Raw genomic sequence first — 20943 nt, 5'->3', positions numbered from 1 at the left:
AAAAGCTTGAGGATCCCACATTTTAGCAAATGGCAAAGGGAAACTGGACAATTTTTGTGTGTGTAATGGTTTTATAAAATAGCCTCTCAAATTGCCATCCATAAAATGGATGGTTTCAGAGGACCTTTGGTAATTCACATAATTTTGCTGGCATTGGTTTATTTTGAACCATGTGGTTTTCTTTATGTTAATAAATTTGGTAGGTGCAATGATTATTATTTAGGTGAATTGCAATTATATTATAAATTGTTATAATATATCTAGTTTTTTCCAAGGATGTTTTGATACTGCGGATGCTGATTTTAGATTTATTGCATATGCTTTTACCATTCATAAAATTGTGTTACGATGTGGAGGTTTGTAAGTTTATTGTATCTCATGGAGTTGGAGGGATATAAATCCAGTAAATAAATATGTAAATAATATTTGCTAAATAACATTTACTAGCCAGCAAAAAAAGGGAAAGTTATAACCTTGAAATGCTCTGCTATTTATTGATTACTGATATAAAATCTAATTGGATGATCAAGCAAATAAAACAAATATGTTTTGTTTTATGGCACTTCCTTTTTTTAGGGGTTATAAGTTCAAAGATGTCCTTACTATCTACTTCTAGCCACTCCATAACTCTTGATCACAAATAATCATACTTGAAAGAAGAAAGAAAATATTGCCCTTGATAAAGTGCAAGCTTGCTAAGTAATGATTTGAACTGATAATATGTTTTGCTTTAACTTTGCCATTTGTGCAATTTGAGAAAAATGTAGTTAACTGCATTGAGAATTTGATGAGCTATAATTAAGAGGATTATAACAATCTACAATTACAGCATTCTTTGTTCTCTTTTAGCATTCCCATAGAACAAGTTTTATTCAGCTCTATTTTCAGCTTCCGAACAGAGGTTGCCATCCCTTTTATTTTCTGGATGTTTCCCTTGGCAGCCTGTGAAGACACCCAACTCTTGTGTGGGAAGTATCATATCTTATATCAAGGGACATTATTAAGGGACACACAATTTGCAGATTACTGTCATGCATTTCTAATAGGTCCTTGATATTTCAACTAAAACAGTTACCTTAGCCTTTAATTGTATATTTACCATGTTTGTTGTTGGTAATGGTCAATTCTCACATATAGTCTTGCAAAAATTTTAGGTGCAAAATCTTATATATTAACTCAGACTGTTTCACTAGAATATTTTGAGTTGAATATATTCTTTCTAAAGAAGGTAAATATTTTTAGGGTTCCACCAAAGCAAGTATATAGCTTCCATATTTTTGTAAAAGCTAACTTAAGGTCATAAAGGCAGGCAGTATGCTAAAATACTATGATATTTACTAGTCTAAAAAAAATTATCGGGGTTAATGATTAATGAAATGGGTAATAATAATTAATTTCAGTATAGCTTCTGTAGCAATAGTATAGAGGTAGTTCTCAACTTAAAGTCATTCATTTAGTGACTGTTTGAAGTTACAACAGAACTGAAAAAAGTGATGTATGACAAATATTCACCCTGATCACAGGTCATGTGATCAACATTTGGATACTTGGCAATTGGCATGTGGTTACATAACCACCTTTTGGGACCTTCTAACAAAGTCAATGGGGAAGCCAGAGTCACATAACAATGGTGTTACTAATTTAATTACTTAACAACTGCGGCAAGAAAAGTTGTAAAATGGGGTCAAACTCACTTAATTGTTTCATTTAACAAAGGAAAAGGAATTGTGCTCAACTGTGGTCATGAGTTGAGGACTACCTGTAGTAGAAATACAATTTTGGGGCCAGTAAGCTTTAAGCTTCTTCATAAATGCTTAGCTTAGGTTTGCATAATGACAATGTTCTACATTTGCTTTTGCTACAAAACAATGAAATGACATGCATTTTGTATTTGGCATGTTGAGAACTCAATTGTATAACAACATATCTATAACACGTAGGCACACAAACATACAACATGCATGTTTGTACTATTGCCATTATAGAAAATAATTTGAAAACAGTAGAGCAATTACTGCAGGCAGGCAGTAATAAAACAGTTCTCAATTTCGAAACAAGCACTTTTAAAACATTCCCATTCTTACACCTTCTGTTCTCTTCACCTGAACCACAGAACGCTTAGCTTTTTTCTTGTCAGTATGCTTAATAGAAAATTATGACTCCACAGATAAAATAAAGAAGATATAACAGGGCTGAGTACTTGCTAAAATGTGACTTGAGGAAACATGTTTACAACAATCTGTTGTTGGCAGAAAATTCTTAATGTGTGTTTAAGGTTAATTATGGCTTTCATATAGTCTATTCATTTTAGAAGGAAAATAATGTGAGATCTATATGTTTTTGTGATATTTTCTGAAATAATAATTACATTCCTTTGTAGACAAATGTATGAAAAATAACCAAAAATTAAAAAAGCAGTCAATACATACTTTTAATCAAGTTACAGGAGAAATAATTAAACTTTAAAAAATATTTGATAGTGAGGGACCACATCCCCGGTTACATATATCCATCCCATGGCCAGAAAGGCATGGTACATCTAATAAGGAATGTTTATCTGATGGGATCCAAGAAGAGAGCCTTTTCTGCTCTTTGTAACCTCATTTCCCTGCAATTTAGACTGGCATCTAAGGAAGGACTTTAAGATTTGTTTTTGCCATCGTTTTGGGAATCTGGTAATGATTGTATGGAGCCTTCTAAATGGTTATATTGATAATAAATTAGATTTCACTTCCATAGATCAAAATTTTATGTATTTTCATAGTTATTGTATCATTTTGGCTATTTTTTGTATTTTGTGTGTTTTAACTTTGTGAGCCACATATGTGAGATGAATGATTAAATAAATCGAACAAATAGATATACACATGCCCTCTGGAACGAGCTCCCCGTGGAGATCTGGACCCTTACTACCCTCCCGGCCTTCCGTAAAGCTACTAAGTCCTGGCTGTTTCGGCAGGCTGGGGGCTGTTAAAGCACCCAGTCCCATCTTAATTGTGACTGTTGTGGATTTTAAAATTGTTTGTATTGTCTTATTTATTCCCTCCCCTGTTTATTGTGAGCCGCCCAGAGTCCTTCGGGAGTGGGCGCCATACAAAACCAATAAACCTCAAACTCAAACCACATAAACTTAAAATTACAAAAGACTCATTCTAGAAGTAATAGCATAAACCTCAGACCAGGACACTGAATGCATTCCTTTGATATTTATGCAAAGTTGATTTATTATACAAAATGTACACTTTCCTGCCCCTAGCTGTGACCTTTAAGGACTGGGGAATCTGTTTCTTCATACTTATCCCTATCTTACCCCCTTCTTTCTAGTACTTACACTTCCTTAAGTGCTGCTGGAATTAGTAGTAGCCTGGTAATTGCTCCCTTTTCTGAGCTGTTTCTCTGACTCAGTCCTTATCAGTTTATAGGGGGAGAATACAATTAATTGCTGCTAGCTGACTTTAGCTAAGCTGCATCTGTGGAAGATTCTTGCATAGGATTCTGTTACTACTTTGTCAGCTGTAGTAGCTTCTGAGGCTTTTGAATCACTCCACCATCTATTTTCACCTCGTGTCTTTCAGGCATGATTGCACTTTGGTTTTCCAGTGCACTCTCATTTCTCTCTTTCACCAACATCCACACCCTGCACTTTCAGTGTTTCTCTTGTTTTCCTGAAGTACAACTGATGCCCTTTGCTCTGTTAAAGTCCCATGAGCACAATCCATAAGGAAGGAAAACTCAGGTCAGCAGTTTTGAGTCGAAAGACAATCTCTTGTATGTTTATTTTCCACTCTTTGCTGTTTGAGACTTATCTTGTATTTATTGCATTATTGGTACCTATTCTCTCTTGTATAAATATAATTATAGGCTATATTTCTTATTTGGTTTCGCTTTGCTTTTTTTCCCCTAGCAAAACCTTTAATACCAACTGCTATAATTAGGCGAATGAGTTTATTGTAGTTTTTTATTGTTTGAATACGACCAAAATAAATGTATTGTCAAAAATATGGAATTTATGTTCTATTAACTATGGATAATATTAGTGCACATTTGAACCATGAGTTTAGTTATATATAAACTAATAAACTTGAAAGTATAGTGTAATGTGTTTGGCTACCTTTGCCGATGTTCAGAAGCTGCAGTTAATATTAAATATGGCTGGTCCTATAATGACTGGGACAATTGAATTAACATAGATTACATCAATATTGAGGCTACATTCCTCTAATATGTATCTGACTAAAATTCAGTCACTGCTTTTGACCAAAAATGCCATTATATTTTGGTCCCAAAATTGTCTGAAAAAGTGCTTGTACTATATAATGTTAAGATTAATTATGAATGACATTAAAAATGTATCTGCCTGCTGAGAAGAGCTCGATAGATATATAGGATGGTCTTCTAGGATGTACCCCATTAAGAACTTCATATGCAAAAATGTTTTCTTAATTATAATTATGCTGACCTGTTATTATTAACAGAAAACATTTTTATAATTCAGTTTTATTGATAGCTATATTTTTTTTTATTTTTGTACTACCTCTCCAATGGCTCAAGGTGGCTTATGTAAATTAAACCATAAACACATAAAAACAAGACAGTTTTGTTGATTATCATAAAGATCACATTTAGTTGAACAAAATTGCTTCCAGTGTTTTTAGAGGTTGGTACAAGGATTAGGTGAAATTATATAGATTACGGTTGATTGTAAGTAAAAATACAAATCTAATTTCTATTCAACAATGGAAAAGATTTCATCAGAAAGTGAAGATTCTCCTTGAGTGGAGTTCTTGAACTGATCTAAATAACTAGCTGTTGTGAAACTTGTTGCAATTCAGAAATTATTAGCTTTTTTATGTATAGATCTTGTTCCATCTCATTATTTACATGCATACTTCACAACAGAAGCTAAAAATTCTGTAATAAGAAAGAAATATTGATGTTAAAATGTGTAATATTTTACACTGTTTCCTTTATGGAATCTGAATTTCATGAGCACAAATTATAATAAATCAATTGTTTTAAGTAAGCAAAAAAATCTGTATGGGTGTGATTGCCATGGCAGCATGGAATTTAAGTCTGTGTAGTATAATAACATGGCAGAATGTCAGGAATTTTGCCGTCTATGGAAAAAATCGGAGATTTTTCAAGGTAAAATATTCAACAAGTTCAACTCTAATTTAAACTATTAAATTCTATAAAATACTTGGCATAGTTTATATATGTTAGGGTATTCCTACATACCATCTTTTTGACAGATATATAACTGTTCAAACAACTATATTTAAAAGGCAAGATAATTTCAGTTGCCTTCTTACTTCAGAAGACACTACTAGAGTGCCTTTTGATTTGCACCAAAATCTTTACTATAAAGTGTAAACCAATGCAGTACCCACAACACTAGTGTTATATGGCTGTTATAGCTTTCAGCTGGCAGTTACGACTGGCTGCATTTTTAAAATAAATATGTCTGTGGCACTCAGTGCCTAATCTATGAGATTGTGTACTACAAATATAGTGATATCGACAGAACAGAATATTTGTTGCTGAGGGTTGAATTATGTGTCCTTGATGCTCTTTGAGCTTAGTTGTTTTCTTGTATGTTTCATTATTGAAGTAGGTACCCTGTTTCCCTGAAGGTAAGACCTAACTGGAAAATAAACCCTACCTCCAAAACAAGTCTCATTTAAGATTGTCAGCAGCTCAAAAATAGGCCTTAACTGGAAAAATAAGCCCTAATGTGCCTTTTGGAACAAAAAGAAATACGGTAATGTTATCAATGTTAGAAGGGAGTATAATTGTTTTCATTCTATGGCTTGTCAGTGTTGGTGGGGTGGTCTTGATGGCCCCTTGAATGGGATCAAAGAGCCATCAAGACTAATTCTACCAACATTGACAGGACAAGCCATTTTACATAGAGAAAGATTCATTCTCTAGCCCCACCATTTTTCATTCTCAAAATGACATTTAAGACAGCTGTGGTTTGTACATACACTATAGGATATACTTAAGGATACTTCATAAAGCTTCCACTTGATGTGTGCTTCTGAGCAGCTGACCTCTGATGAATTGTGAATGTTAAATACATGTGATTCTGAGCCAGAGAACAATTTAAGGGGGAAGTAATGAACAAGTTCTTAATATAGCCAAACTGAATTAATAGTATCACCAGATAATTACAAATGATGCTTTTAGTCAATAAAAGGGCTTTTTAAATGTATTTTTATTAATGTGTTTTTCCCGTTCACTCATGTCCAATTCTTAGAGATTGCCTTGACAAATTTTCCTTGTAGTTTTCTTGGCAAGGTTTTTCAGAAGTGCATTGCCTCCTTCTTAAGTCTAAAAGAAGTCATATAGTTGCTTTGTGCCGAAGGCAGCTCTTCCAGTTTCTAACCTGATGCCTTGACAACTACATCCGATTTGCTACCTAATTCATAATATATTCACATATTTATCACAGGGTGGTTTTGATTTAAATCAAGTCGATTTAAATCATGATTTAAATCACTAGTAAAAAGGCTTGATTTAAATAAACTTGGTTTAAATAATATTTTTAAAGAGCAATTGTCATCTCTGTCCTCCAGCGGCTCCTCTTCTGACCTGCTGTTGACTCACCAACAGTCCCAATAGTGCAGAATATATAGCATGCTACACAACTAAGCTCCATTTCATGCTGAATAAACTAAATTATTAATGTGTCTTAATTAGAAAACTGTCGAGATTTTTACTGCAAAAGCATTTTATTAAAATAAATTTGATAAAATAAAAAAATCAATTTAAATAGAAAAAAAATCCATTTTTCAATTTTTTAAAAAAAACAAATCATTGGTTTTTATCCACCCTGCTTTATCACAATAAAAATTTCTGTTCCATTTATCCCCTCATGGAATTTCTATAGATGATTGAATATACATATATTAATACAAATTAAGGTATATATTTTGTCCAGAGAGCTTCAAAAGTTACTGAACAGTAAATATCAGTGTGAAATATTTTTCTTTCACCCACTTTCTCCCTCTCACACTTATATACAAGATTATAATACCATAAGTTTATTTAGTCAATACAGTTACCCGAACAAAATTTTTTTAAAAAACCATAGAAAGTTCTTTAAATAATGAAGAGTTAAAATTTAGTTTTTTTGTTGTACCTTAATTACGTATTAAATTCTTTAATAAAATTGAAAAGCACTATCATGCATTTTCTTTTTTCTTTTTAGATCTTTCAGCTGCCCAAAGAAAGTTTGCTCGTTCACTGAGAGATTTCAGGTTTGAATGTATTGGTGAGGCTGAAACAGATGATGAAAGATACATAGGTATGTCAGTATAAGAAAATTTATACAGGTAGTCCTTGTTTAACAACCAATCCGTTAGCAGCCTTTTGAAATTTCAACAGATCCCCCAAAAGTTTCTTATGGCCTGGTTCCAAAGTGCCTGTGAATACACATATACTATAGTTACATGACTGCATTGTGCATTGTGGGGACCTGTATTCTGTGGTTACATGACCATGGTTTGCAATTTTTTTTTTTGCCAGTTTCTATCCTTCTTAGTTTATTTCTAGCAGAAAAACATGCACAGGAATATATGGATTTATTTAACAACCATGGTGTTTGCTTAACAGCTGTGGGGCTTGCTAATGACCTTGGCATTTGCTTAACCACCACTGCAGGGGTGGGTTGCTGCCGGTCCCCACTGGTTCTCGCAAGCCGGTTGGTCACTGGACCCGGAAGTAAGCCTGCCCCATCCCTGGCCCTGTATACCCGTCCCGGCCTCTGTCTCCCCATTGCTCAGAAAAGCAACTTCAGGCAGGCAGTTTCTGGGATGCCTGCCGCCACCAAAGGACCTTCCCTCCCCTGGCCTGCCCCTCCTTCCCACTCGCCCACCAGCAGAAGCCTTCTGGGAGGTTTTGGCTGGTGGGCATGCAGAAGGAGGGGGGGAATCCATGCAGAGGTAGGAAATCTCATGGATTCCCCACCCCCTTCATTGGAAATGAGGCGGCTGTGAGAGGAGAGAGCAGCGCATGCCCATTAGCTTGTCCAATGAATCCTCTCCTCCTGTTAATTCTTCTTCTATTTGAACAAGCCACGTGGGGCGCACTCCCTTGCTTTGACAGCCACCTTGTTTCCAATGGGGGAGAGGAAGAAATTCATCTTTTCCATCCATCTCCATGGATTCTCCCCCCACATTGGAAACGAGGCAGCTGTGAAAGACAAGGCAGCGCACCCCTTGTGTCATGTTCAAACAGCAAGTGGAACAGGCAAGGAGTTCCATACGGGGCTTTTTAAATGGCCAAACTCCTCTCCTGTTAATTCTTCTGTTTGAACAAGCCGTATGGGGTGCACTCCCTTGCTTTGACAGCTGCCACATTTCCAATTGGGGGGGGGAGAAAAACCCATCTTTTCTGTCCTTCTCCATGGATCCCCCCAATTGGAAACGAGGGGGCTGTGAAAGACAAGGGTTTGCACCCTGCATGGCTGTTCAGGCAGCAAAAGAAGGAATAGGAGAGGAGTTCCACACGAGGCTTTTTAAACAGCCAAACTCCTCTCCTGTTCCTCAGGCAGGCCGGATCAGGAGCGCACACCAAGCTGTTGCTCCTCCTGCCACTGCTGCTGTCGGTGTGACTCTTGTGAGGGGAAAAGAAAATAATAATAAAAGGCTCCCGCCATGGAGCGACCCACCCCGCTCCCCGCCGACAGATCTTTTTTCCCCTTAGCTCGGCTCTTCTTCACCCACCAAAGTGCTACCCCCACTCAGCTGTCCTTGCTGTCGCCACTCCCCCTTTGCATGCCCAGCTGACGGCCTGAGGGGAAGCGAATGATGGCGGCGCAGGGTAGCTAGCGGCAATTACTGCTCCTGAGCTCACTGTGCATAGTGAGCAGCGCCCCAAGAGAGGGAAAGAGGGAGAGAACTAATTATCACATTTGAGCCCAAAATTTTGGTTTAAAAATTTTGTGAGTCTACTCCCTTTCAAATAGCCAACAAAATATTTCTAGTTTTAATTCCATATCTTGCTTTACCATTGCTTTTAATCAATAACTTTTGAATAGCTACTTGGACCTACCTAAGTACTGAACCTAATTCATATATTCCTGTTTTTTGGAACTGAGAACTAAATTTCAGAAAAAGGAAAGCTGTATTGCTCTGGGAATCTACCTATGACATTCATTCTTGAACTAAGTTCTTGGATGAAAGACTATATCTTTCCTGTTTGTTTATATCTTTCCTGTTTCTCATCTTTCCTGAAAAGACTACATTGTTGGTTGAAAGCAGAGGTCCTTTTTGTTACCTGTAGTCCTCAACTTACAACCACAATTGAATCCAATATTGTTTTATTTCTTTTGCAGTTAGTATTATTTATTTTTGTACTTATTTTAATCTTATTGTAGTTCATCCATTGGGGCAAAGAATTCAGTGACATCGTCTTGGCCACTCCCACCCAGTCACATGACTGCCAAGCCACTCCCACCCGGTCACATGGCCAGCAAACAACTCCCACAAAGCAGGCCACACCCACAGAGTAGGTTCCAAAAATTTTTGAAACCCACCACTGCACCACTGCAAAAGAAGACATAAAATCAGATCACTTGGCTGCCTTGATTTATGAATGTCATTATAACAAAAGAAATCCAGGCTTTAGTACGTTTGTAAGTGGAGGACTACCTATATGAAATCTCAAATTTTAATCTTTTCTATTTTATTTGTTGCATATAGTATCTGATATTTATTCCTGTTACAGATGCATCCCTTCATGAATTCTCTAACTTTCTGAAAAATTTAGAAGAACAAAGAGAAATAATGGTGAGTTCTATTTGATAAAATATAGCAGTATGTAAACTGTCAGTTCTGCATATTTCTCATTAGTGTTCAAACTCCAAAAGTTTCTTATATATCCATTTGAATCTCTTGAAGAAAATCTTTTAATTTAACCTAATTTCTCTAAAAATTTCAACATATAACAATACTTGGCCAAGCTTGTCTGCATTCAGAAACCAAGAAGGATTGGGCTTGGTTAATACTTGGATGGGAGAACTCCAAAAAGCATCAGGGTCTATGCATTCATTGAACCCAGATCATGTAGGTTGCTTTAGGGCTCAGTAAGCTGTATTGGTAGTAGTTTTTACACACTTTAACCAGACGTTCCCCAATCAATATTATCTTCAGGTCTGAGATTACAGTACTGTTCCTATCATTCTATAGCTAGTCCTTTCTCGTGTTTCTATAGTTTCCTACCCAAGCAATGAAACCATTTGAAAAAACTTTGAAGCAGATAATCCTTGCAAATTGGTGTCCTCCAAATATAACCTAACTTGGAATGTTGGACTGATCTATCAACCTTTCCTTTGAGAATATACAGAAAGTACAGATCAGAAGTTTGCATTTTCTCACTAGTGAAAATATTTTAGCACTTCACTGCACCATTCAAAATAAGTTTTAGTAATATGACAGGTGATTCAGTGAGAGTTTCTGTCAGTCTAAAGTTGCTGTTTCATTTCATGAATTTTTGTTATGTGATTCCTGACAAAGACGTCTCTCTTATGCAAACATTTACACCCGAATGCTTGGAAAGTATTTTTATACCCATCTTAAAACAAAGAAAGAAATGTGAAATTTTGTTTGAGTTGAACTCTTACAATGCAAATATGTACTTTTGTAAGATCGTCAATTGCTTGATAAAATGTATAGAGAAATTCTTTGCTCTCTGTTTTCATGTGGTAATTATTCCATGCAACTGGGAAAATGTAATTGCTGTCTCATACACATTTAAATAAAAGTAATCCATGTTTGCTTCTTACTCTTGGCATTTGACATTTCTCAGAGAAATTAAGGAGGATCAGGCTAAAGACTACCAGGGAATTTTGGAGGAAGGGGGCAAATTCTCAGAAAAAGCAGTGGCAAATTATATCTTTATGTTGTAACCCTTCCCTTCCGCCAAATCTTGGCTATTTTTGTTTGGTCACTGATTTGAGCTAAACTTGAGAGACACTTTTCTTTTTAGACCTGCATAGAATTGTGAGAATAGTCTTCCTAAAAACATTCAGAAAGAAATCAACAGTATAACCAGTTATTTTAAAAAACTGAGGCAAGGTTCATCTTCAAAACAGAAACCCCAAATCTATTTCCAAGTGTTACAGAATTCTCCAGACAATAATAAAATCCACTTCAACAATGTGAATGTTTACTTTCATTCATTAAATCTATCACATGGCTCTCTAAGTGTGAGTAAGGCTATCTATATTTATTTAGCCATAGAGATGAAAGTTTTTGCCTAATCTTTATCATCATCATCATCATCATCCCCCCCAAACTTAATAATTGTCAATAAGTCAGGCAATAAGGCCTGGATAATGGATGTTGCAGTACCTGGACATAGCAGAATAGAAGAGAAGGTACAAACTACAAACATCTACCAATAGAAGAAGAGTGATTGTGTCAAAAGAAAGCAAAGATAGTACCAATAGTGATAGGTGCCTTGGCTGCACTCCCAAAACATCTAGAATGCCACTTGAATACTTTCTACCAGTATTGATAGAATCTACCATCACTCAATTGCTAAAGACAGCTTTATTTGGAACATCTTACATCCTATTGGAATACTTTTAACACCACATATCTATCCCAGGTTCTTGGGAAGGACTCGAAAAGTGGATAAAAATGCCAAATCCAGTCTATAAACATCTGGCTGACTCCAACCATAATTTATTACATGTATATGCCATCCAACTTAATAACTTTGGGTGCTTCACAATGATCAAACAAAGAATTACAATAAATTAAGAAAACATAAAGGATAGACATACAACATGGCAACTGTCTGAAACAAACACTTGGATGAAAAGCCATATCTTTGTGGGTCTTCTAAAAAACAGCAGACTGGGGACATATCTGGAACATGTAGCAAATGTCATTCCAGAGATTCAGTTGTGCCTCATTATAAGTAATTAAGCAAAATATGTTCTGATGCACTTGATATATATCATAAATGCATTATTGCCAAAAAAAGTTACTAGAACATAGGGATGTATATCCGAGCCAAAACTATTTGAAGTCTGTATACTGTTTTTCTTGTGTCAGTGGAGGTTTATTAATAGAAATTGATGTGGATTTATTTTTTAAACATGATATTTTCATTTGGAAAACACAGTATAATGTTTTCTTCCTACTATGGAATAATCTAAGTATACTTGTATTTATTTTCTTCTTCCTTGAAAGGCCCTAAGTGTAACTGAAACTCTTATCAAGCCTCTGGAAAAATTCAGAAAAGAACAACTGGGAGCAGTAAAGGTTTGTAAATTACTTTTGCTTTTGTAGCTTCATTTCCATTTTATCTTTTATCTTTATCTTTTAAGTTGAAGATTATAGTTTCTTCAGTACTTTATAGATACATGTGCATTAAGTTCAGTTAATATTTAAATATTTTATATATTCTTACATAGCAATAACACTTAGACTTATATATCATTTCGCAGTGCTTTACAGCACTCTCTTTCAGCGGTTTACAGAGTAAGCACACTGGCTCCAACACTGGCTCCTCATTTCTCCGACCTCGGAAGAATGCAAGGCAGACTCAACTTTGAACCATTAGGATCAAACTTCTGGCTGCGGCCAGAGTTAGCCTGCAATACTGCATTCTAACCACTGTGCCACCACAGCACTGCATTTTTGCTTTTCTATTCAGAACTGTTTACAAACTTGCCCAGATTCTTCCATCTATTAACTAAGGCCTACGAAGTGATTTCAAAAAAATTGATAGCCTCTCATTTATGTTTTATATTTTATTGAACAAAAACAACTTATACCAAACTTAGATATTGTAGCTTTGTTATAAACTGCAGTATTCTTGTAAATCAAAATTTCATTTTTGCAAAACATGTATTTATAATAATACATGTTAAAAATGACAAAAACCAACCAATTTACAAAGTTTATGTTTCATGTGTAAATAATATAATATTTCTTTATCTTTACATTTAAAATATTTTAGGAAGAAAAAAAGAGGTTTGATAAAGAAACGGAAAAGAACTATAGTTCACTGGAGAAACATTTAAACATGTCAGCTAAGAAGAAAGAAGTACAAATATTGGAGGTATCACTTACACTATAGTGTCAAACCTATATCTGTTGTAAGCATTTGCAATAATAATACTTTTGAAATAAGTTGCTAGCAGCAGTTTTTCCATTCTGAGTTGGAAGCAGGGAATAAATAGCTGAAACCTGAGACTTTCTATTGATAATAAATATTATTTGTTTAATAAGCACAATTAATTTGCCGTATAGTCCCTAATGTAGAAGATGACCAGGCAGAGCCCATAGCAGGGTCAAATGCATTATCAGTTTGGAGTTATTACGTTCCCAGAAGAGACCTAAGCAGCCCCCCTCATGAATTCCATTAACTCTTTATCTAGTGCCAATTTGGTTTCACTGTTACTAGATCAGATTCTTGCGTATAGGTAGCATGAAATAAAATTGCAGTGCTTTGAACTCTACTTCGGTTACTGGTTCCTTGCACCTGACACCTACCCTGTTTTCCCCAAAATAAGACCTCCCCGGATAATAAACCCAATCGGGCTTTCCAGCGCATGCGTGAAAATAAGCCCTTCCCCAAAAATAAGCCCTCCCCCCAAAAATATACACAATAGCTGCCATGAGGTGAGCAGGCTCGCCACCACCTGCACCTCAAAAATAATAAGACCTCCCCGATAATAAGGCCAAGGGCTTATTTGGGGGGATGGGGGTCAAAAGAAAATAAGACCCTGTCTTATTTTACTTGTATTTTGAATCCTGGAAAATACACATACAATATAAGTAGTGGTACCATGTTTTCCCGAAAATAAGACAGGGAAACACTGTACCAGTATTCATATTATATGTGTGTTTTCCAGGGTTCAAAATGCAAGTATATTAGATTGCTGTCTTTTATATGTTAGTCATTGAAATTTATTATGTGAATGCAGGTTATGCATTTTAATAAAATGAAATATGAGGTCTGATAGTCAGTTTTCGGTGGAAATTATACCTCTTTTAATACACTGTTTCAATGCTTTACCATCATTTGGTTTAATTCATTGAGGAAAACAAAAAATAGTTTAAGCCTAAACTATGATAAGTGTCTATTAATTTGTCAGTTTCCCCTCATTTGCTGTAAAACATTTTAGAGAATTTTAACTATTGCCACCTGAAAACCTTTGGCCATAAAATTTGGTTTGTATAATTACTTTTAAATTAATGCAAATGATTCTGTGTTACATTGTGATCCTCAACATAAATTTCTGTATAGAAAATCTGAATCTTAAAAAAACAAAACTATGTTTTTTTTTTATGCAGGCAGACTACCAAATAGAGCAAAACAGAAAACATTTCTATGAACTGTTACTTGTATATGTGTGTAAACTTCAAGAGATACAAGAAAGAAAGAAATTTGAGTTTGTAGAACCTGTAAGTAGAATATTAAAAACATTTCTGAAAGAAAATAAATTTTAGAATAGAAAACAAGTAAAAGTAGATTTAGAAATAACTAAACATTTGCATTGTGCTGTACTTTGCTATTTTAGTGAAGAACATTTAATTACAGTATTCTGTGAATTATGAATGTTCAGCTTGTTATTTTTAGTGACTAAACAGTGGAATTCTTTGATATGCTGTAAAGTCCTATTGAAGGCAGGACTTAATTTATTTAAAACTAAGAGGAAAGTAAAAGAAAGTGAAAAGAAATCACTCCTCTGCCATTTAAGCTAAAAAGAAAAATCTTAATTGTGTTTTAGGTCTTGTCGTTTTTTCAGGGCATGTTCACATTCTACCATCAAGGTTATGAACTTGCCAAAGATTTTAACCATTACAAAATGGATCTGCAGATCAATATCCAGAATGTAAGTGAAGCCATCCTTCGAGGGTAAACTATGTCCATCTTTAACTCTGACCCTACTATTTCAATTTTGTATTTCTGTAATGCATGATGATTTTCTACAGAACTATAGAAATGTAATGCCATCTGCAGGCTAATGTGCTACATGACTTGTTAAAACTTTCTGCACATTTTGTATAAACAATTGAAAATAATTATTGAAATTATTTTCTCTATTAATGTTTAATAAATAATGTTGTATTATTTTTAAGTGTTGAAATATATATTAAATAATATTGTTGGCAGTTCCATATATTGGACATTGTGTATCAAATTAATTGGAAATTGTAATGTAAACTGTGAAAAATAAATTTTCTATATGGAAGATAGGTTTTATAAGCAATTATCTATGATGCTTATGTTCATATTTTTGTATGAAATCAAAAGCACAGCGCCTAACAGCCTTTAGAAACTCAAATATTAGGACAGTTTTTACATAATAGTATTGCCTTGTATTGTCTTACTTCATTACATTATATTATATGTTTGTTAAATTAAGGTAAATTATTAATTATTTATATAATAATTCAAATTCAGGAGGAATTAGTACTGGTAACACTGTTATCAATTTGATAGGCTTTCATATGTGGGTTAGACACAATGTCTTCAAAATGCATATCATCCCTTCAAAGTGTCTGTAGAGAGTCTCATTCATCCAGGTCATGGTTCCAAAAATGCTTTTCCAAAAGGCAACTGTACTTTATTGAGGTTTTTTTTTCCTTTGAAAACATTTCACTTCTTATCCAAGAACTTCTTCAGTTCATGAACTTCAATTAAGTTCAGTTAGTTGTGTGATTTTGGTCTAGGCATTTATTGTCAACCCTAGGAAAAAGGCATAGAAATGTCAAAAAACAAACAAACCCCACACCCTGAATGAACTTCATTAGGCATGAAAATCTGCTGGGTGATTTTTGGCCAGTCACTTTCTCTCAGACCAACTTATCTCACAAGGTTATTATTATGGGAATATAGGAGGAGGAAGTAATAGTATTGAGTTGTTTGTAATAGAAGTGGAAGTGGTATATAATGAAAATTTTAAAAATGCAGTCTCCAGGAATTAAGACAAAAGGCATATATATATATATATATATGTAGGTCTCTAGTTGTTCGGGTTTTCTCCCGCGTAGAATTGGAGATGTCTTGGCGACGTTTCGACGAAGTCTCATTCGTCATCTTCAGGCTTCCAGGAGGAAGCATGAAGCCTGAAGATGACGAATGAGACCTCGTCAAAACGTCGCCAAGACACCTCCAATTCCACGTAGGAGAAAACCTGAACAACCAAAGATCCACACACTAACACCCGCGAAAACCCCAGAAGCCTGAAGATGACGAATGAGACCTCGTCAAAACATCGCCAAGACATCTCCAATTCTACGCGGGAGAAAACCCGAAAAACTAGAGACCTACATACTAACACCCGCGAAAACCTCAGAAACTATCTATCTATCTATCTATCTATCTATCTATCTATCTATCTATCTATCTATCTATCTATCTATCTATCTATCTATATATCTATATATATATATACACACACACATACACACACACATACACACACATACATACACACACACACACATACATACACACTCTCTCTCTCTCTCTCTCTCTCTCTCTCTCTCTCTCTCTCTCTCTCTCTCTCTCTCTCTCTCTCTCTATATATATATATATATATATATATATATATATATATATATATATATATATATATATATATATATATATATATATCCCAAAGGCACCAGCCTGAAGATGACGAGTATGACCTCATCGAAATGTCGCCAAGATACTGTCAATCTTATACAAGAAAAGACCCGAATACAACAAGACCAGCATATATATATATGTTGTGGCCCAGCAGGAGCCGTTGGAGCTGCTGACAGACTCCGATAGCGAGGGACCCTATGAGTCGCCTCTGCACGATGTGGAGGACCCTGGGCAGGGTTCTGACTCCGAGCAGGGACCAGAGAGGTTGGTTGGCCATCAGGAGGCGCCTGAGGCATGGAGAAGCGGTGAAAGCCAAAGGGAGTTTGTTCCTGACATCAGGCCCTGGAGCAGTGGGGAGGAGCAAAGGGAGTTTTTCCCGGACGCCAGGCAGAGAAGGGCGGGGAAGCGCAGGCAGCAATTACAGAGACATAGAAGATAATCAGGCCCAGGTGGTTGGGATTTGGCTCCTTCCAAGAGAGTATATAAGAAGAGACTTTGGGAGGAGACCTTTTGCAGGACACAACCGTTATACTAAGCTGGAGAAGCTCTTGTGTGTATCTCTTATCTGTGGGAGTCTGGGTTGCTGCCAACGTCTTGTCTGTGAGTAATTACTGTGAATAAAGCGTGGCTAACAGTAATCTTGTGTCGGTGTGACTCACTGGACGGAGGTGGGTCAGAATATATGTATGTATGTATGTATGTATGTATGTATGTATGTATGTATGTATGTATGTATGTTGTGGCCCGGCAGGAGCCGTTAGAACTGTCACCAGACTCCGACAGCAAGGGGGCTTATGAGTAGGCCTTGGAGGAGGTGGAGGACCCTGGACAGGGTGTCGACTCCGAGCAGGGCGAGGAGAGACTGGTTGGCTACCAGGTGGCAGCAGAGCATTGGATCAAAGAGAATGTTCCTGAAAGCATTTGGGAGTTGTATCAGGATGCATGCAGGCTTAGGTCTACTCAGCGTAAAGGACAAAGGAGTAACTACAGGAGATGATTGTGAGCAGCTGTTGCTCATTGGGATCCTCGCCTGAGTATAAAGAGACTGCTGGTGCCACGCCCTAGTTGCAGAAGTCAACGTTCCATTCTGTTCCGTTCCTGTTCTAGTGATGGTTCTTGTTCGCGTTCACAACCCAAGAGAAGCCAACTTGGATAAGTGGTTTTGAGATAAGTGAAGCCGGGTTTGCATTTTGTTATGAGTTATAGGACTTTTGCCAGAGCTATTATCTTTGTTTATTTGGGCTTGCAGCCAGCAAGAGCCGGGACTGATTAAAAGAAACCTTTTGAGTTACGTGGCTTTTGGCTTTCATTCCTGGACGGAGAAAAGGGGGTCAGAACATATATATATGTATACATGCATGCATGCATGCATGCATGCATACATACACACACACACACATACACATACATACACATGCACACACACACACACACACACACAAAGCCACATCATTCCCTACCATCTCCAGTTAGTAAGTTTCAGAAACCAGTGTGAAACTTGGAAGAGTTGTAATCTTCCATGTTTCTGTTATAGGGGAAATGGTATTTAGTATATTTGTAGCCATATGCAATTGACAAAGAGATATTAAATACCAGAGGTTGTTAGTTGTGTTGGTTTTTTAAAGATAGAATTACATGTTTATGGTTTTCTACTGTAAATTTTAAAATCCTTTTCTTGCAGACAAGAACTCGTTTTGAGGGAACAAGATCAGAAGTGGAAGACCTCATGAACAAAATCAAGCAAAATCCCAAAAAACACAAAAGAGCAAATCAATTTGCAATGGAAGGTTATCTTTACGTGCAGGAAAAAAGTAAGTTATTTGTTTAGTTTCATGGTAAGAATTTGTAAACATGTATATAGATTGTTTAGCAATGTTTTTTATCTGCTAAAAGAAAGTGAATAAACTGTGATTACATATGGGCAAGCCTTTCTTAATGACTGTTCTGCTTAGTGAGTTAAAATTAAGACAGATCTGAAAAATTAACTTTATGACTGCTCCTCATATTTACAATCATTTCAGCATTCCTGTGGTTATGTGATTGAAATGTGGGAGCTTGGCAACCAGTTGGCGTTTACAACTGTTGAAGCACCCCACAGTCATGTGTTTTCCATTTGTGTACTTCACAACCACCTTCCAACAAGCACAATCAATGGAAGTGACAATAAAATCACGAGTCGCAGTCTCAATTTATGACCATGAGTGATTTGCTTAACGACTGCAGAAGAAGTGATATCATACGTCCATCGTGCTCACAATCTATTTGGCTTAATGCCCTCATAATTTAGCAATAGTGTTGCTAGTTCTAGTTGTAGTTAAATGAGAACTACTTGTATAGGTTTTTTTTTCTCTTTTCATTTTAGTTCCCTACATTTGCTCTATTTCATTTCCCATGATCTTATAATAATTTTACATTTTCTATTGCATTTGCACTTGTGATTCTATTAACCAGAATACATACATTGGATTTATTCATTTGTTTGTTTTGGATTCATATGTAAGAATATGAAAAATAGGCTGAATGGAAAAACATCTGTATATAACTAACAATTTGAAATTTTAATTATTACTGTTTTGTGAAGGACCTGCACCATTTGGTTCCAGTTGGATAAAACATTATTGCATGTATAAGAAGGAATCAAAGAAGTTTACTATGTTACCTTTTGAACACAGATCAGGAGGAAAAAGTGTGAGTATATTTCATATCAAAATAACAGTAAAAGAGATAAAATATGTTCTGTATTGCTTTTCTGTGTAGATGACATTTTCTTTCAAGTATAGTTAGGTACAATATTGGGAATTACAAATAATAAGTAGGGAAGGTTCTGAAATGGATTTTTGGAGAGTGCTAACAAAATACCCATATTTTATCCTTAGTAATTCATTAATACCAAAGATATGGTATTAAATATGAAAGATTGTTTGAAACAATAACTTTCTAGAAAGGCACAAAAATTACATTCCATTGACCAGCTCTTTATTACATTCATTATATTTATTCAAATATACAGTACCTTTGCACAATATGTCTTTTTTCAGGAAACCTGTTCATATTAGCTATTTTCAAGTTCAAAAAACTCTTTGATAACTGTTTGAATATTCCAGAATAGGCAGCATTTCAGTTTTCTTACCATATTTATCTTCCTCATGTCCTCTCTAAATTATCAGTATAGCAATAACAATAGTACTTCATTATATAGTGCTTTACAGCCCTCTCTAAGTGGTTTACAGAGTCAGCATATTGCCCAAACAATTTGGGTCCTCATTTTACTGACATCAGAACAATGGAAGGCTGAGTCAACCTTAAACCGGTGAGAATCAAACTCCTGGCAGTGATCGGAATTTTGAAATTAGCCTATAATACTACATTCTAACCACTGCGCCACCATGGCTCATTGTATAGGCTACTGCATTGGTAGCAATCAAGGCAGAGTGATTTTTATTGGAGTTTTGGTGACGGGATTCTTCCTCTTCTATGCCCAATATCTTAAAAGGTCACTCAGCCAATTTAACTTGAGTGTCATACAAGATGATGAGGAACTTTTCTGAAGTACCCCATCTGTTACTCAGTAAAATATTTTGTTATCCCTGATAAATTCATTTGATGATAAAGTGAATTCTAGGCTTGCATTATATATTCAGTTCCAAAAATTCTACAATATTGATGGATGCTTCCATTCTAAAAACAGTAACAATAATTAAACTTTTGTTATTAATCACATTTTTCCTGACATTTTTAGTAACAGTGTCTGTTATGATATTCAATTTATTTCAGGGTGAATTGGAAGTCTATCTACTTCAGAACTGTACTAAAAGGAATACTGATTCTATAGATAGGCGATTTTGTTTTGATATGGAAGTAATAGAGAGGTAAGTCGGTCAGGTATATCTTAATATTACTTTTAAGTGAATTTATTTGAACTTACTACCTACACAGTTCATCTGACACAATCATTCTTATAGGATGACCTTATAAGACCCTCTGATCATACAAACAGATTTGAAAGGCACCTTAAAATCTATTTAGCAGTCCTGCATAAAGTGCAAGAAACCTAGAAAAAGTGCAAGAAAAAAGGAAGAAATAAAGCAAAATAAATGAAAGTTAAGAGATTAGATGAAATAAAAATAAATTAAATGTAAATGACATCAATGTCATTGACTTATCCATTTTCATACCTTTCTGTTCTTTCAAATTATACTTTGTATTTTTCTTAATTTATATTGCATTTCTATATTTATATTTTATATTTTTAAATTTCAATAAAAGTTACTATTAACTGCACCACCAAGACCCCTCCTAATCTTTGAGTTCATATACTCTATCTGGTTTAAAATGTCT

At 35.4% G+C, this 20943-nt stretch overlaps 1 protein-coding gene across 5 annotated transcripts in view; it reads left to right on the top strand.

The window, feature by feature from the left end:
- ARHGAP10 (Rho GTPase activating protein 10) overlaps window positions 1-20943 on the top strand; it is a 106951-nt gene that overhangs the window by 24758 nt on the left and 61250 nt on the right. For 2 of the 5 annotated variants that reach the window (XM_087724325.1, XM_087724329.1), the window contains exons 2-10: window positions 7214-7309; window positions 9733-9794; window positions 12207-12278; window positions 12979-13080; window positions 14319-14429; window positions 14756-14860; window positions 18287-18416; window positions 19187-19293; window positions 20380-20474. In XM_087724325.1, the coding sequence (XP_087580451.1) occupies window positions 7214-7309; window positions 9733-9794; window positions 12207-12278; window positions 12979-13080; window positions 14319-14429; window positions 14756-14860; window positions 18287-18416; window positions 19187-19293; window positions 20380-20474 (880 nt within the window). Of the gene's footprint in view, window positions 1-3625; window positions 3737-5640; window positions 5762-7213; window positions 7310-9732; window positions 9795-12206; window positions 12279-12978; window positions 13081-14318; window positions 14430-14755; window positions 14861-18286; window positions 18417-19186; window positions 19294-20379; window positions 20475-20943 lie in introns of those variants that run through there. The other 3 variants (XM_087724328.1, XM_087724327.1, XM_087724326.1) reach the window with 3 other exon arrangements.

The sequence above is a fragment of the Thamnophis sirtalis genome, unplaced genomic scaffold, assembly GCF_051295495.1.
Source record: "Thamnophis sirtalis isolate CommonGarterSnake01/CBP01778 unplaced genomic scaffold, rThaSir2_p1.2 scaffold_10, whole genome shotgun sequence".
In the NCBI taxonomy this organism is placed as follows: domain Eukaryota; kingdom Metazoa; phylum Chordata; class Lepidosauria; order Squamata; family Natricidae; genus Thamnophis; species Thamnophis sirtalis.
The sequence above is the reverse complement of the archived record's forward strand: the minus strand, read 5'-3'. Positions and strand labels throughout refer to the sequence as shown.